The following is a 17,532-nucleotide window of genomic DNA, read 5'->3' on the forward strand; positions in this document are numbered from 1 at the left end:
GCTTTGAACATTAGGAGTGGGGGTTGTGTGCTGTCACTAGGTACTTGTGTCATGTGCTTACTGGTGGTAAGAACACTTCCTATTTTTGATGCACATGTTCCTCAACCTGTATGTTTTTCAAAGTTTGCAACGTGAGATAGTAATTCTTCCATGAACCCAATGAAAATTCTATAGCCTTTGGTATTCTGCTATATCCCTACAAAACACAGTTCTCTGCCATTTCTTTTGTCCTTTTTTCCGTTGCATGTCTGGGAAATTGAGGACATTAGCAAAACTCCCAAATATTCTCAAGGTGTTTCAGGGAAGCGCCTTTTGCCAAAACATTCCCTAAAAAATGGTGTTTCATTGATACTTGAACTCCACAACCTGTTTATATATTTACATGTGTGGCAGCTAAGACAGCCTCTCCCCAGAAATGGAAATGGAACCTTGGCATCATTTATCATGCAATCCCGCATTTGCTTGAAAGAATGCCTAGTCTCCTCTCAGCCACGCCATTTTCAGCCGGGAGCTGAATGGATTTGGTTCTCCTGCTGGCTAATACCTTTCTGTGTCAGCCATGTTTAGGGCTAACTTTGTTCCCCATGAACTCTCACGCCTCTTGCTTCAGATTGCAGGCAAGCCACTTTGTGAGGGAACCTCCGTTCAATCCATTGAGACCCATTCCTTAAACCTTGCCACAAAAGGCTTCATCCTTAGATTTCAACAGCAAGCAGTAAGAATATCTGCTATAATCATCAATCAGCAGAAATATATATCGTGCGCACCCCCCTTCGCTTGATTGGAAAAGGACCAGCTAAGTCTGCATGGACTTGAGCTCAAAATTGCATTCTTTCCATTTGGTCTGCTTCAGCTCTTTTTTGGGGATTGGATAGATTTTCACCTTAACCCCACTACAGACTTGAAACAGTCTAGGAATGCTTTTGCAAAGGCTTTTATTGGAATCCAAATCACATACTTTTGCCAACTGCTGCTGATGGTGGCAAACCTGTGCATAGTCCTAGGGACTCTGTAGAAGATAGTGCACACAATCATCATGCATGAGGGCTTATTAGCTAGACTTGAAACATTCACACATTTTCATGGCTTTGCCCTTTATCAGTCATAACATACATTTTATCTGCAGAGTGTACCTTTTGCAAACACTCCTATGTCATTCTGCCATACTGTTACAACCCTGCCCTATCAAGCCGATATAGTTTTGTACCCTTGTTCAGTACTAAACTTGGGACGCTTTTTTTAGCAAACAAAAATCCAGTCCAGGAACACACAACACATTTCTGCAACTTTTTTACCTGGAAGGCATGGTATGTGAGGCAGTTCCTTCCAGCGTAACAGCAGCTGGTGCTCCATCGGCCACCTTGACATGCTTCACACTTGCCTTGGACTCCTCAGTCAATAGGTGATGGAGCATTTCTACGACGTGCTCATGAGCAGGCTAGAGTCCAAAAGAGCCAGATGGAGTTGGTTTCTCTGGACATCGGTTCTCCTTAATGCCGTCAAGTAGTGCCTCCTTCTTTCCTCTTCCCGTTGTCCTTTTTTTAGCTGGCCCCTTCTTCTTCCCCTTCTGTGGGCATTCTGGGAGAAGATGATTGACAGTAAGAGCCACAAGCGGAAACAACGCCGAACTGCATATGACCTTGAATGACAAAGTTCGGGGAAAGCTGGGCTTTCACTTTTGCCTCTGGAAACAGCAGGAAACTTCTCTCTGGCCGTGGCACAAGGCAAAACTCTCTTTGTTTCTCTGAAGCTCCAGAAGCCCGTGGCAGCCTGCCATGGAAGTCTAGAGTCAAATCATCTTCCCTTTATGCTCTGCAATACTATAGACAAAATTGTCCCAGCTGTCAGTCTAGGGAAGATAGTGGCCAATATGGGGTCCCTATGAACTGTTCAGTGAAAGTCATGCCTCTGTCTTCCAGCCCGACTAAATAGTGTAAGCAGCTGTTGGACACAATGGTTGGCCACATTTTCACCTCCTTTCAGCTTCAAATTTATATAAATGTCTAGGTCGGAGATTTCAATCTTTGGAACCAGCAGTCTGAGTCTTGGTGCACAGGTCCTCTCAACAATCCTTCCAGCAGTCGAGAAGCCTTCTCAGCAGTGCCCCAAGTAGATGAGAATTAGCTGGGAGTTTTTCCACAGCCAACATTGAAATGGATGCCTTGAGCTTTGGCATCTGCCCTCTGCTCCTGCTGCCAAGCTGCCTGGGTTGGTGGGGTCTCAGAGCTACAGCCCATAAATCCTCACGTATGAGAAAGCTCTGCATTTTCACACTCCATTGCTGAGTAGTTCCCTGCAGTCAGCGGCTCAAAAGGCAAACTGCACATAGGATGGACTGTCATCAGGAGTCACACTGCCTCTCGACACTCTCTGGCTTCAGTGGTTAGGATACAGTCTGGGCCCGCAACCAAATTGTTGGCCTAGTGCACAGCGAAAGGACTTAGGGGTGCCAACTTCGCCCTTGCTAGAAAGTTCAGGAGGTATAACTGCTTGCAGTATGTAAGAAAATGGAAAACACTCAGACAGTAAGATTTCGTTCCAACAGGAATACTTTCATCTTTTTTCTTTTCTCAGCTAGATTCAACATAAATAACAATGTTTTTTTACTCATCAACCTATCCAATCTCTCACTCTAAACAGAACAATCTTGGAGCCCCAGACTCTGGAAGGCGAAGATACTGGATGGAGTATGCAGTTCTTCTTATATAGTTTTGTCCAGCAAATCATTAGCTAGATGATCTCATCACCTCCTGGCCTGTGACCTTTTCATTTCTGCTGACTGTTACATGCCAATCATTCCAGACCCAGACAGAGAGGCTCCGACCTTTACAATTCTGCTGACTGGTACATTCCAGGCATTCCAGACCAGCATATGACCACCTTGCAATTTTCAATATCCTGACACCACTATGGCGAACAAACATAATATTCTTTCAAGTAAGCTAGTGAAATGTTGACTTGACTTTAGCTCTAGGTATCACCCTCACATTTGTGGTAATATAGGGGGCTCAATACCTGCACCAGTGATGAACCGCTGCCCAGGCTCCATTAGAGTGGCAATGATGTTGGCCCGTTGCAATGCCCTTCCATCAGCCACATCAACAGGGAGATTCACTAAAACCCCTTACCGCCAAAGGCTATGCATATGCAACGGGAATTGTGTTGACTCTATAGACCATATTTTACTTTATTGTCCACTTTACATAGGACCCAGAGTCAAATACTTGTCAGCTCTGCTTCTCAAAAAAGAGTATGCATCTGACTTGCAAGATAAGAAGAAGAAGAACAAGAAGAGTTTGGATTTATATTCCCCCTTTCTCTCCTGCAGGAGACTCAAAGGGGCTTACAATCTCCTTGCCCTTCCCCCCTCACAACGAACACCCTGTGAAGTGGGTGGGGCTGAGAGAGCTCCGAGAAGCTGTGACTCGCCCAAGGTCACCCAGCTGGCGTGTGTGGGAGTGTGTGGAGTGTACAGCTCGAAGCTTTTACGTCTGAATTCCCAGATAAGCCTCCACAGCTCCAGGGCGCTGGCAGAGCTGAGAATCAAACCCGGTTCCTCCAGATTAGATACATGAGCTCTTAACCTCCTACGCCACTGCTGCTCCTTTCTGTTGGACAGCCCCAGTAGTGATGCAAACGATGCAGTCACCAAATTTTTGGATTTGTATATAAAACAGCGCTTTAGGAGCAAATCCTGAACATCAGCCTTCTCTACCTGTACATTTATTTTAGTTTCCCTCTACTTGGTTAAGTGGATCTGTGTATATAATGTTGTTATGCCAATAAAGGTTCTTTGTTGTTGTTGTTGTTAACTTGACAATGCTACTATTAGATGGTTGACTGACTGAACTAAAAGGGTGCTCATCAATGGCTCATCTTCATCCTGGAGAGAAGTGACTAGTGGGGTGCCACAGGGTTCTGTCCTGGGCCCAGTGCTATTCAATATTTTTTAAAATCAATGATGGAATAGAGGGCATGCTAACCAAATTTGCAGATGACACCAACATAAGAAGGGTAGCTAATACCCCAGAGGCAGAGGCAGAATTCAAAATGACCTGGACCGAGTAGAGAGCTGGGCCAAAACAAACAAAATGAATTTCAACAGAGATAAATGTAAGATACTACACTTAGGCAGAAAAAAATGAAATGCACAGATATAGGATGGGTGACACCTGGCTTGACAATACTACATGCAAAAGGGATCTGGGAGTTTTAGTAGACCACAAACTGAACATGAGCCAGCAGTGTGAGGTGGTGGCCAAGAAAGCCAATGAGATTCTGGGCTGTATCAACAGGAGTATAGTGTCAAGATGGAGGGATGTAATTGTACCTCTCTCTTCAGCATTGGTTAGACCTCACCTGGAATATTGTGTACAGTTCTGGGCACTGCAATTCAAGAAGGATATTGGCAAGCTGGAATGAGTCCAGAGGAGGGCAACCAAAATGGTCAAAGGCCTGGAATTCATGCCCTACGTGGAGAGACTAAGGGAGCTGGGTAAGTTTAGTTTGGTGAAGAGAAGGTTAAGAGGTGACAGTAAGGGCTGCTAGACAGTGGAATGCACTACCTCGGAGTATGGTGGAGTCTCCTTCTTTGGAGGTTTTTAAATAGAGGCTGGATGGCCATCTGTCAGGAGTGCTTTGATTATGTGTTCCTTCATTGCAGGGGGTTGGAATTGATGGCCCTTGTGGTCTCTTCCAACTCTATGGCCGTTTCCGCACGGGCATTTAATGGCGGCCTGGAGACGGCAAAAACGCCATCTCCAGGCCGCCATTCGCACAGCCGTGCCGCCCGCCCGGCCCGAAGCCGGCGTTTCCCCAGTGCGCTCGGAAACGCACTTGTTGGGAAGGCTTCCCGGCGCTTCCCCCCCCACTCCCTCCCTGTACCTACCTTGTCCCTGGGCCTCCGGCGCGTCGCCGAGGCCTGGGGACACGCCTCCCTGCCCTGTGCCGCTGGAGCAGGCGCGCAGGGCCAGGGGGGCGTGTCCCCAGGCCTTGGCGACGCGCCGGAGGCCCGGGGACACGCCGGGTCGGCCGGGTGCCGGCGCTCCGCGGCGCTGGCTGCCCGGCTCTTTCTAGGACCATCCGTCCTAGTGTCCTCGGGTCAGCGTCAAGTACACCGACCCGGCCGCTTCCGCATTTGTGTGGAAACGGCCTATGATTCTATGAAACAAACAATGCCAGCTTCAGCGTCCATTCCAATCAGAGCCAAAGTAATGAAGACTCACATCTTGCACCTTGAGATGAACTAGGTCTTCCCTCATTAATGGAGTTCAACCCACTCTAATTACTAGGGCTTGAGTTTGTGCATTGCTGCAAGGTGAATTGATAATTGCTAAGCCTGGGATTCCATGGTGAAAATGAATGCTTTTTACTATTTTCACCTACCGAGAGAACTTTAAATGACTATCTTGAATGCAGATCAAATAAGAATAAGCATAAGCATTTTATTGTCACTGTGCACGCACAACGAAATTTACAGCAGCATTCCTCGATGCACACAATTTCAGACTCATACCCCATCCTCACTTTCCCCTTCCTCCACCCATCCCTACACAGCCCCAAACACATCAACACGAAGCCGTGGAGTTTAGCATAGTCACAGCTCTAGAGTAGAAGCTGTCTCTAAGCCTCTTTGTTCTAGTTTTGATAGACCTGTATCGTCTGCCGGATGGTAACAGTTCAAAAAGAGAGTGTGCTGGATGAGACGGGTCTCTCAGAATATTTTGGGCTTTCTTTAGGCTTCAGGAATTATAGAGTTCTTCCAAGGAGGGGAGAGGGCAGCCGATAATCCTCTGTGCAGTAGTGATCACCCATGCCTTGTTGAGTTAAAAACACTTGTTTAGAATATTTTAATCTTACTCTTCTTCCAAGGAGTTTCAAGTAGACATCATTCTACGGAGCCCTTCGGGGATCGGGCGGTATACAAATTAAATAAATAAATAAATAAATAAATAATAATAATAATAATAATAATAATAATAATAATAATAATAATAATAATAATAATAATAATAATAATAATAATAATAATAATAATTCCCCCTTCTTCCATTAAACCCACACAACATCCCTGTGAGGTAGGCTAAGGTGAGAGACAATCATGAGTCCAAATTACCCACTGAGGTATTTTCCCATGACAAGTGGGGTTTTGAACCTGGATCTAGGTATAGCCGTATACTCCAGCATTATACTGTCACAAATCTAGCCAGAAATGTAAAGGAGCAACTGCTGGCCTTGACTAAAAAGATCATAGAGGCCACATTCAAGGCTGGTCTCCTTTCTCAGCTCAGCATGCCAAAGGGAGAGTCCAGAGGCCCAGAACAGAACAGCCTTGGAGATCAGTTAAGAGTAACAGAGTAACGTGGCCTTAGAAGTAGTATAATTTCAATAGATATACATTTGGGCCCAGATGCAAAAAGAATCTAATAGCAAGAACATCAAATTGAACACAGGGCCTTTCCCCACTTACCTTAAGCCCCGCGCTACTTGAGGAGAGTAGCACGGGGTCCCCCGGCACTCCCCACGACAGGGGTGGCGACAGTGCAGCTGCCCTGACGCTGCCGCTGTCGTGCCCCCTCAGCGCGCGGCATCCCAGGCGCTCTTCTTAAGGGCGCCTTTTGATGACCCCGCGCAGAGCAGTGCGCGGCATAGGGGGGATGGAAAAGAGTGGGGAAAGGCCCACAGTGACAATATAGTTCAAATATGAGTTGTATTGGTTGGGGTCACATAAACATGAAAAAATGAAAATCACTGTTTTTGAGATTTTGGGTTATAATTAAAAGTAGTAAGAATGTGTTTACATAGTATTTATAAGTGCTTTGCAAGTTACATAACAATAAATAACATTGTTTGAAAGCTACATAATAATAATATGTAATAATTTGTTTACTTTGTGATTAGCCTGCCTTTTTTTGTACTAAGTGGTCTACAAAATATAGAAAACAATTCAACCAGTCAGCTATCTGTCAAACAGCCCCAACCAACGAGTTGACCGCTTGGCTGTGGTGCCACGGCTGCACCAACCCACTGCTCCCATGGAGACTTCTCAGCAGCATGGGGAGGGTTAAAATGCAGAAAGCCCCCCCACTGCTAATGTTGGTCACTCTCCCGGACTGCCCCTGCTATTTTGGTGGTGGGGGCACAGGGACACTGGTGCTGCGTCTAGTGCACCGTTCCACCACCAGGGAGGCCCGTGGCAGCTGCCCACCTGCAAATTCATCTCTCCATGGGGCAAGTGCCCTGGGGAGCACAAATCTGCTGGTGCGGCCCTGTGCTACTCCCACCGGTGGATTAGCCCACCCCTTTGGATGGGGCTGTAAGATAGCTAACAGATAACTTTGTATGATGTTTGACATTATAATGTAATCAGTCAAGAATGTGAGCCATGTCAGGTGAGACAGCCCATTAGTGATGGAAGATGGTTTTGAAAACCTGTAAATATAAGAGTTTGCTGTCTTTTCATTATCTACTTAAAATCAATGCATAGTATGACCACAATCTTTTCAGAAAGTTAAATGTTAAAGATGTTTGAATAAAGATTTACAATGGAAGCAAGAATTCCTTAGTATTTTTACTTGTTTACTATTCCTCAACTAATGTTGAGGTTTCTTGCCAGGAGATTAATGATCTGCTAGTTAACTAGATCTCTGAAATTTCAAGTAGTAGTAGTAGTAGTAGTAGTAGTAGTAGTAGTAGTAGTAGTAGTAGTAGTAGTAGTAGTAGTGATATTTGATTATTGCATATAGCCACAAGCCACTACACTGCCAGCGACATACATATAAATTCATAAATATACACATACATATAAAATGTAAAAATGGATATATACATCGTAAAATCAAGATTTCAAAATCAGCATTAAAATACTGATTAAAATTGTTCAGAAGGGATGTTACACTCATTGACTACAAATCTGTGTTTTTCAGTCGCTGAAGCAAAGATTGACACATTGTAAGTAATAAAAAGATCAATATCAGATAAAAGAAAAAACCCAATGACTCTGGCTCATTCCGCACATGCAGAATAATGCACTTTCAAACTGCTTTCAATGCTCTTTGAAGCTGTGCGGAATGGCAAAATCCACTTGCAAACAGTTGTGAAAGTGGTTTGAAAACGCATTATTTTGCGTGTGCGGAAGGGGCCTCTGAATCTGAGAAATCACTAAAATCTTATGAAGACATTTGGTCCTAGGCCCTCAGTAAAGGAGACAGAAAAGGACATAATGCATTAAGTCCCCAGGAACTGACATTCCTCAAATACAAAAAAGGAGAGCCATTGGAATTTAGGAATATTGAACAGCAAGAAATGCGATGGGCGTAATTTGAAAGCGAACTGACGGAAAGGCTATTCTTTGACTTGTTGAGGTAATATTGACCAAATGAGAAGCTCTGATATGGTCATTTTATTGTTTTAAACCAAAGTGAAAATTTAGAGTGTAAATACAAGCCTATTTCTCATAGCATTAAACTTATACATTCCTGTTATGAATAGTGAAACCAGCTATAGGGGCCTCTAAGATACCATCCAGTATAGAATTTCAACAGAAAATGTAATTGAAGTAAACTGTTTTATCAAAGTAAACTGTATATGCCGACATCTGAATCAAGCTTGATCAGAGTCATCCAGAATAATACCACACTAGCTATGTTAATGTAATATATTTAGCCTGAGAAGGTAGGAACAAATGAAAGAAAAAATAACAGCACCCAGAGCATGTACCAAGTATGTTTTCTTCATTCTGAAGTCACCACAATTAGCCCTAACAAACTTCAGAACAGGGGAAATGCTTCCAAGATAAACAATATGACTTCTTAGGCTTAATTCTAGTCTCTTCTATTTCAGCAATGAAACAGTAGATATGTGAGAAACGGCTTCCTTCTTTTTCAGATCAATAATACTGACTTGTATCTGAAGAATGGCTATGACACTTTGATTCACTCTCAGTGGACTACAATTCTTTTCGAAATATATTTTGGTTTATATCTCCAATACTGTAAACAAAGGTTGAAAAAAAAAGCAATTTTACAGAGGCAGTGACTAGGTCAGATAGACTTTGTGAGTAGCCAGATCCCTCCCCCGGTAGAGGGTGCCTTAAAAGCCACAGGAGCCAAAGACGGGCATAAAAGCAATATACTGCTACACACAAAATGGATGCCTCTCAGATAATTTTGGGATCCATCTTGCGTGTCAAGCTTGGGCTGGAAGATGGTTGGCTGTTTTCTTTTTTCCCTGGCGGCAAGTATACCTAGCTGGACCGTGGAGCCAGCTAATCTCCATTGTCTCATGCTAAGGTGTGTTCATTGGTTCTCCGAGCAGACCGTTACTTGCCCTGATTTGCACCCATTCCAGCAATCATCTGCACCCATCTCAGCAATGAATCAGTATGCGAGAGAATAGCCCAAATTCCTATCTTTTTGTTTCTCCTATCTTTTTGTTTAAAACTTGGAAAAGCAATCAATTCTTTGTCTCTAGCCTCCTACCAGCTTACCTCAAACTGCCCTGAGTCCCATTTTTGGGTATAAACATTGGTCTTTTGTAGTGTGTGTGTTTGGGATCTGTTCACACCCCCTACTTTTGTGTGAACCTTTCTTTTTACCCATACCTGAAGCCCTACCCAACTTCCACCCTTTTCCTCTTAGACAGCCTTTGTATGCTTTGTGATTGGTGTTTGTAATATGCTGCCACAGGAGGTGGTGATGGCCACTAACCTGGATAGCTTTAAAAGGGGCTTGGACAGATTTATGGAGGAGAAGTCGATTTATGGCTACCAATCTTGATCTGAGATTGCAAATGCCTTAACAGACCAGGTGCTCAGGAGCAACAGCCGCAGAAGGTCCTTGCTTTCACATCCTGCATGTGGGCTCCCAAAGGCACCTGGTGGGCCACTGCGAGTAGCAGAGAGATGGACTAGATGGACTCTGGTCTGATCCAGCTGGCTTGTTCTTATGTTCTTATGTGTGTGTACTCATTGCTTAAACAAACCCCAGTTGTAATTGTTTAGCCACTTGTTCATTTCAGAGTTCTCACCTGGACAATTCCAGTACACCCAGGTTATAGATTTCAGTTACCCTCTTTTCAGTCTGGGCCTCTAGCTAATTTCCCCAACTAAAAGTAGAGACTGTCTATTCAGGGTAACAGCCTGTCACAATATATTTCCTTATGCCAGCACCTGAACTGTGCCCTATTCTTGACACGTTACTTTAGGATAGTATTGAAGAAAGCTGTATACAGAATAAGAAAGTCTTGTGTGCTTAGTACCTGGGGAAGCTTTTTCAGCTTCAGTTGAAAGCTAATCAAATAAAAACAATAAATTTGTTAATTGCCATTGGACAGGAATTCTTGTCTGAGCAACTGGAACTATCCACTAGGACCGAGTTTCAGTGTAGGCTGCATTGCTATAAACAGCATAAAGATAGTTCTTAACTGCAGACATTCCTGGCTAAATCAACCAAACCTTTGAAAGGGAAGCTATCGACCAACCAGGCATAACCCAATCATATCAGTTCTTTGCGAGACACTTCCATTTGTCCTGGGATTTACTGCTCATTGTCTTAGGACTAAACACCCTGCAATGAGATCCTTAAAGCCCAATTCACAAGCCCCCAGGGATGGCACCACCAACAGGCCACGCTGCCATTCCAGAGGGCTTTCTGGCATTGCGGGGAGGCAATAAAAACAAAACAAAGCAAACATACACACACCTTGGTCATCTGAAAGCCACAGGGCTAAATGGAGTTATGCCACCCTTTTGGGTGGTGTAAGTCTGAGGCCCTGGCTGTTGTGTTCCTGGCTCCAAACAATTCTTTCCAAGAAGGAGAAACCATTCTTCCTGTAATTGAAATGTCATTTAATAAGGAACTATACACTAGTCAACAGACACGGTCTGTTTATGACACTTAGCGACACATTTGCTTGGGAGAGAGCTTGTCCCCAGAACTGACCCCTTCTTGAGGTGATATCTGCACATCACAGGCCATCTGCAGCTTTTAATAGATAGGAAGTTGAATTTGATCTGCGGCACACAGCTGGCACCCCCAAGGATGACTTGGGGAAGCTGCTGCCATTTAACCTCAGGATTTCTGTTGCTTCAAAAATGCTGCAGGGACCCAATCCTGGTTGGGACATCAGCATAGGGAGCCTCTACACCTGATTATCTACTTGTTCCCTATAGTTGGTGTGGAGAAATAGCTTTCCCCTCCCCCGCCCTTCCTATCTTCCCCTTTTGTCCCCAACCAGGCACCATGGAGCGGGTGGGCAGAAGTTGCAGTGAGCCTGGTAACAGCATCAGGGGGAGCCAAAAAAGTGTGGGAAGATAAAACCAGCCAGAACCCTGTGGGTGGGTTCTTCTTGTCTTGCTGGGCTCTGGGAAGAGGGAGGCTCTGCCTGGGGGAGAGGGCAGCGGCCTTTTCCCTGCAGGCCGTGTGCTAGGCCCAGTGATGGGAACTTCCTCATAGACAATACCTGCTTAAGCCGAGGACCTACCCTGCTGTGCAATGACTAGTAGGCAGGGTAAGGAAACAACAACTGAATGGAAAACTCCTGGTGTCCTTTTACCGCTGTGCTGTAGAGAGTGTCTTAACCTACTGCATCTGTGTATGGTTCTCCAGTTGCACAGTGGCAGATAGGAAGGCGCTCCAAAGGGTGATCATTACTGCACAGAGGATTATCGGCTGCCCTCTCCCCTCCTTGGAAGAACTCTATAATTCCCGAAGCCTAAAGAAAGCCCAAAATATTCTGAGAGACCCGTCTCATCCAGCACACTCTCTTTTTGAACTGTTACCATCCGGCAGACGATACAGGTCTATCAAAACTAGAACAAAGAGGTTTAGAGACAGCTTCTACTCTAGAGCTGTGGCGATGCTGAACTCCGTGGCTTCGTGTTGATGTGTTTGGGGCGGTGTAGGGATGGGTGGAGGAAGGGGAAAGTGAGGATGGGGTATGAGTCTGAAATTGTGTGCATCGAGGAATGCTGCTGTAAATTTCATTGTGCGTGCACAATGACAATAAAATGCTTATGCTTATGTGATAGTGACAGGGCCAGAGGGCTTGCGGTTTGCCTTTCTTTTATTTGTGTTCCTTGCTGTATTTGGGTGCCATGCCAGAAAAGTTCTCTTAAACTGTTATTAAAACTTAACTTCGTTTAATCTTTACCGGTAGTGGACCATTCTCTGTACTGCGTATGCTCCCCCCGGTTCGGACACGCTAGTGGAAGAGGAAACTGGGAAGTCCTGGCCCTTCCCAGTGGGCAGTCCTCAAACTGGCCAGGTGGTGGCAGCGTACCCTGGGAATGAGATAGCCCTCTCCAGGGAAAAAGTGATAACTCTGGGAGAGGGCTGAGAGCGAAATAGGGCCTGCAAACCATAGGCAAGCCCGTTTCACCACAGTTGGCAACTGTGTTTGTGCTGAGGATACTAGTTTCATATGAAAGCTTCAGCAGACGTGCATTCCTAAGACTTCAGTGGCAACTCACCTAGGAGCAGTGGTGGGATCCAAAAATTTTAGTAACAGGTTCCCATGGTGATGGGATTCAAACTGTGGCGTAGCGCCAATGGGGCTGGGCGTGGCACAGCGGGGGCGTGACTGGGCATTCCAGGGGCGTGGCATTCCTGGGCAGGGCTGTGGCAAGGACGCAGCCGCTGTGCCGGTCCTTGGGCAGGAAACAAATGCACGCAGGCACAGGCTGCCACGCACGCCGGTGCACCTCCTGCTAGACTGCTTCAAGTTCTGCGCGCTACTGCTGAGAAGAGGGGCGTAACTAAGGCAAAAATCACGTGGCAAAATCACCAGTTAGGAACCCCCTCTCGGCACACACAAATAATTAGTAACCTACTCTCGGGAACCTGTGAGAACCTGCTGGATCCCACCTCTGCCTAGGAGTTATAGCTCATAGTTTAAAAGGACATTTAGTGGAATGTTTGGAAAGGGGAAGTATTGTGTCTTTATTTGACCATTTACAAATTCCCTGAAGTAAAAAGCAATGTAGCAGTGGTACAGCTCTTAGGGTAAAAACAAAAGTAATGTATTACTTATGCAAGGACCTGGTTCTGGTTATGTCATTTTCATGTCATTTCCCCACCTTGAAATGGCCTTAGTGATCTGCCATTTGCCCACACCGAGTACCTATATATGCTTCTCTACAAGCCAAACAGTGGCTGTTTCAAGTCAGGAAAACAGGTGAGGGAACAACATAAACAGTGTAACACTCCCCTTCCCAGTCCTCCTGCATGCTTAATAACTGAATTAAAACAACAACACCTATTGTGCATTCTGTGAATGGAACTCACAATCTTGTGTCTGGTTTAGCTCTTATAATGTATCCAACCCAGACACCAATCTTAATTTCAGCAACAGTTTCCCTATTTGGGTAGCACTAGACAATGCAGAAGAGACAGCACTGCCTTGGAAAGGGGTACCATTGAATTTAGGTCTCCCCTTCAATAACCAGTGAATGTCTTCCTGTAAGACAATGCCATCATGGTGTCAGTTTATCTTTTAGAGCAGTGGTTCCCAAAATTTTTTCACACACGTACCTCTTGGCAACCCATTTCTCTAAAATTGTACCCCCATATCAGCAAACCCATTATGCATTTTTTTTGCATACCCTCCAAATGCTCTTGCACATACTCCTGGGGGTACACATACCCCAGGTTGGGAACCACTGTATTACAGCAGGATGATGTCACAGGTGGGGTGGATAAGACATGGGCAGAATTTTTGGTAGCTGCCATATGCATGTGGTAGATGGGTACACTTCACTTGTGTTTGGGTGACTTGGCCCGGGCTGCAAGTCCACGACCATGATATGACATTTATGACATTTTGGAAATAATATGGCATTTTGGAATGTCATTTATGACATTTTGGAAACAATGGAAACTATGTTACAAATTTGTACCAAATTAGAAAATGAAAAGTTTGACCCTGCTTCTCAAACATCTAGTTCTGCCCTACCTTTAAGTGGGCACAGGCTAGTTGTGAAGATCAAATTAGGTTACTTGATGTACTCCATCCTACATTCCTTGCATTCTCCTAGTCTAGGCCAACACTCCACTAGAAAGAAGAAGAAACCAGATATTGCATGGTATAGGGCAGTGATGGTGAACCTTTTTGAGACCGAGTGCCCAAACTGCAACCCAAAACCCACTTATTTATTGCAAAGTGCCAACACGGCAATTTAACCTAAATACTCAGGTTTTAGTTTAGAAAACCGGTTGGCTCTGAGGCGTGCATTATTCAGGAGTTAGCTTTGTGGTAATCGGTGGCTTTGCTTTGAAGCAATCATGCAACACTTTGAATGGGTGAATTATGACCCTAGGAAGGTTTACTCAGAAGCAAGCCCCATTGCCAGCAACTGAGCTTACGCCCAGGTAAAGGATCACTCTTTAGTTCTTCCCATGAAAATCAGTAGGGTTTAACAGCACTTAACAGGGTTACCTACATGTTGTGCCCAGCAGCTCAGGCCAGTCTAGATGTGTGGGGCCCCCCGATTTTACACCCCCCCACAAGACAAACTCTGTGCGCATGCCCACAGAGAGGGCTCTAAGTGCCACCACTGGCACGCGTGCCATAGGTTCGCCACCACTGGCATAGGGAAATCAGCAACTAGATACTCCCTCTGCTGATGTGAGTCCATCTAGCCAACTGGAGAAGTTGGCTGGAGAAACGGGAATTGTGCAGGTGGCAAGGCAACAGCTGTGCCAACTTCCCCGCAGCATGAATCTGTTTTAAGTCATGCTGTTGTATTTGTCTTTTAGAGTTTGATGGTGTTTAGACATTGGAGAGAGGGAGTTTAACATATTGAATGGAAACAGGAGATTAGTTTCTAGAACCCAAGACACCTAGTGGCTGTGGTGGGATTTCTGGGCTGGATGGCTGTGGTCTGATGGTTTTGGCTTGTAACGTTTCAACCACATCTATGGCTGGTATCTATGGCTGGCATACTGTGACAATACTCTGACGATGCCAGCCATAGAGACCATGTTAGAAGCAAAACTACCAGACCATGACCACAAAGCCTGGACAATCCAAAACAGCCAGTTGATTCCAGCTGTGAAAGTCTTCAGCAAGACACCTTGAGCTGGTTTTTGCCTAGCAATCCTATGCATGAGATAAGGTGAAAACAGCAGGTATCTAATTGGGGAGCCACTTTAGGACTTCAGGGTGCTGTGATCTGGTAATGCCTCCACTCTCTTTTGTTTTTCACACACCCCTCCAACAGCTGCTCAGGTTGTGCATCAGCAGCCCTTAAGCAAAGAACAACAGTTCTCTCAGCTCCAAAAGGAAATTTGTCCTGTGAAATCTGTCCTCAAATGCCCATCACTTGCAGATGAGTGTGTGAAATAATGCCCTTTGGGGGGTACTATTTTCTGCATTTTATATTCCATTGACAAGGCCAGTCTGGGAACAAGAGACACTACCAAGAGAATCAGTCTTAAGAGAGTACTGCTTGCTTTGCTGCTGTTGCTGCACATATCTTAAACTATGGTAGTCTTTAATATCCTCTGTATTTGTGATCCATAATTCTTGCCCATCTCTTCTCTGAGCGGCTATTAAATCAATAGTTACTGACAGGCTGACAGAACAAACAGGTTCTGGCGATTGTTCTGCACTGACTTCTTTCGGATCTTTTGTTTCTCTCTCTCTCTAATAGTCTTAATTTCCAATTTCTTTCTTGAGTCAATTTTTCTGATATGAGGCTTACTTCTTTTAGTAATGCTTTTTGAGGTTTGTTTTCCAAGCATTTTGGCATCAGCTATCTGACAAAGATAGAAGCCATATGGAGAGGGGGGGGGGGAAATAAATTGAATTTGGTTTAGGCAATGATTAGGACTCAATCCATACCATGACTTCATATGGAACTGAAGAGGAAGCCACTCACTCCGTAACAAACTGCCAATTTCAGCTTACCTTCCTTAGGTTATCCTTATGCAAATGAGACGTAAACATGGCGGATGAGACAAGCCGTCTCCGGAAAGCAGGAGCAATTGAAGGCTGTCTTAGACAACGGTAGTCCTCTTTCCTGGTGGACCTGAAGAATTTTGATAAGCACGGACAAGTTCTTTATCCCAGTGGGGACCTGGGTTTCCTTGCTGCATCACCACGAGCCGGATTGGAGGCTGAGGTTCCGTTGCAATCTCAGGAGCATATTCTTTACTGGGATCTCTCCCCCTACAGTCATACAGCACACAAGAAATTAGGAAAACCAAAAGCAGGATGACATAGCTAGCTACAAGGATGACCAGGTTCAAGGTAACAGGGTCAATTTCCAAAAAATCCATTGGCTCTCATAATATTTAGCAGAATCTCAATGCATGAAGTCGTATATATACATATATACATTCACTCATGCACTTGCAAGCTGTAGCTAGCTGATGGAATAGATGTGTTGGCTTTGCGGTAAAAATACTTTAATCCTCTGCACTCTAGAAGCAATGGATTTCCCCCCCTCTGAACTGCATGACTAAAGCTGATCAGTTTAATAACTTAAGCGCCTTCTTTTAATACCATGTTGCTAGCAGCAGTGGAAACTAAATTTGAATGTTTCAGAGCAGCCCAGTATCCATCTTTCTCCATAAATGTGAAGTGTACGTGATCCGCTTCCTTGTCCTCGGCCTTGAGGAAGTGTACAGCAAAGGTGACCTTTGTTCTCATGGTTTTCATGGTCTCTCCAAAAGTCAGGATTTACTCTACTGATCACTGAGCAGAATCTGGAATGCAGCAGCAGACCAAAACTGGAGCTGGCAAGGTCTGGATCAGACAGGGTCTGGAGTGTAAGAGTTGTCAGTAGGTTTGCCATCCTCTAGGTGGCACTAGGAGATTTTCTGCTATTATAGCTAACCTCCAGACAACCTATATTAGTTCCTCTAGAGCAGGGGTAGGGAACCTGCGGCTCTCCAGATGTTCAGGAACTACAATTCCCATCAGCCTCTGTCAGCATGGCCAATTGGCCATGCTGGTAGGGGCTGATGGGGAATCATGGAACTCCTGAATTTATCTGGAAAACCGTCATGAGGTTCTACTCGCTTCCAGCCTATATTAGTTCTCTCTAGAGCAGGGTAGGGAACCTGCAGCTCTGGGTGATATTCAGGAACTACAATTCCCATCAGCCCCTCTGTCAGCATGGCCAATTGGCCATGCTGGTAAGAACTATGGTTCTCAACCTTCCTAATGCCGCTACCCTTTAATACAGTTCCTCATGTTGTGGTGACCCCAGCCATAAAATTATTTTCGTTGCTACTTCATAAAATGTGTTTTCCGATGGTCTTAGGCGACCACTGTGAAAGGGTCGTTTGACCCCCAAAGGGGTTGCGACCCACAGGTTGAGAACCGCTGCTCTAGAGAAAATGGCTGCTTTGGAGAGTCTGAGGTTCCCCCTTTCCCCAACACCTGCTCTCCTCAGGCTCTACTCCCCAAACATTTCCTAACCCACAGTGGGCAGCCCTGACTGTCAGGGTCCAGAAGGAAAGGGTTGTGGCCTTGAAAATTGGTCCAGCAAGGATGCCTGTTGAAGCCCCAGTTTAAGATATTCTGGGA

At 45.1% G+C, this 17,532-nt stretch overlaps 1 protein-coding gene across 1 annotated transcript in view; it reads right to left on the bottom strand.

Annotated features, from left to right (window-relative positions):
* The window catches only part of SMIM36 (small integral membrane protein 36), a 73,600-nt gene extending 57,211 nt beyond the window's left edge, over positions 1-16,389 (bottom strand). Inside the window, exon 1 of the mRNA XM_048490439.1 lies at positions 15,907-16,389. Coding sequence (XP_048346396.1) covers positions 15,996-16,277 — 282 coding nt within the window. The 5' untranslated portion in view covers positions 16,278-16,389 and the 3' untranslated portion in view covers positions 15,907-15,995. The remainder of the gene's footprint in view (positions 1-15,906) is intronic.
* Positions 16,390-17,532: the final 1,143 nt, after the last annotated feature.

Source organism: Sphaerodactylus townsendi, linkage group LG03 (genome assembly GCF_021028975.2).
Source record: "Sphaerodactylus townsendi isolate TG3544 linkage group LG03, MPM_Stown_v2.3, whole genome shotgun sequence".
NCBI lineage: Eukaryota > Metazoa > Chordata > Lepidosauria > Squamata > Sphaerodactylidae > Sphaerodactylus > Sphaerodactylus townsendi.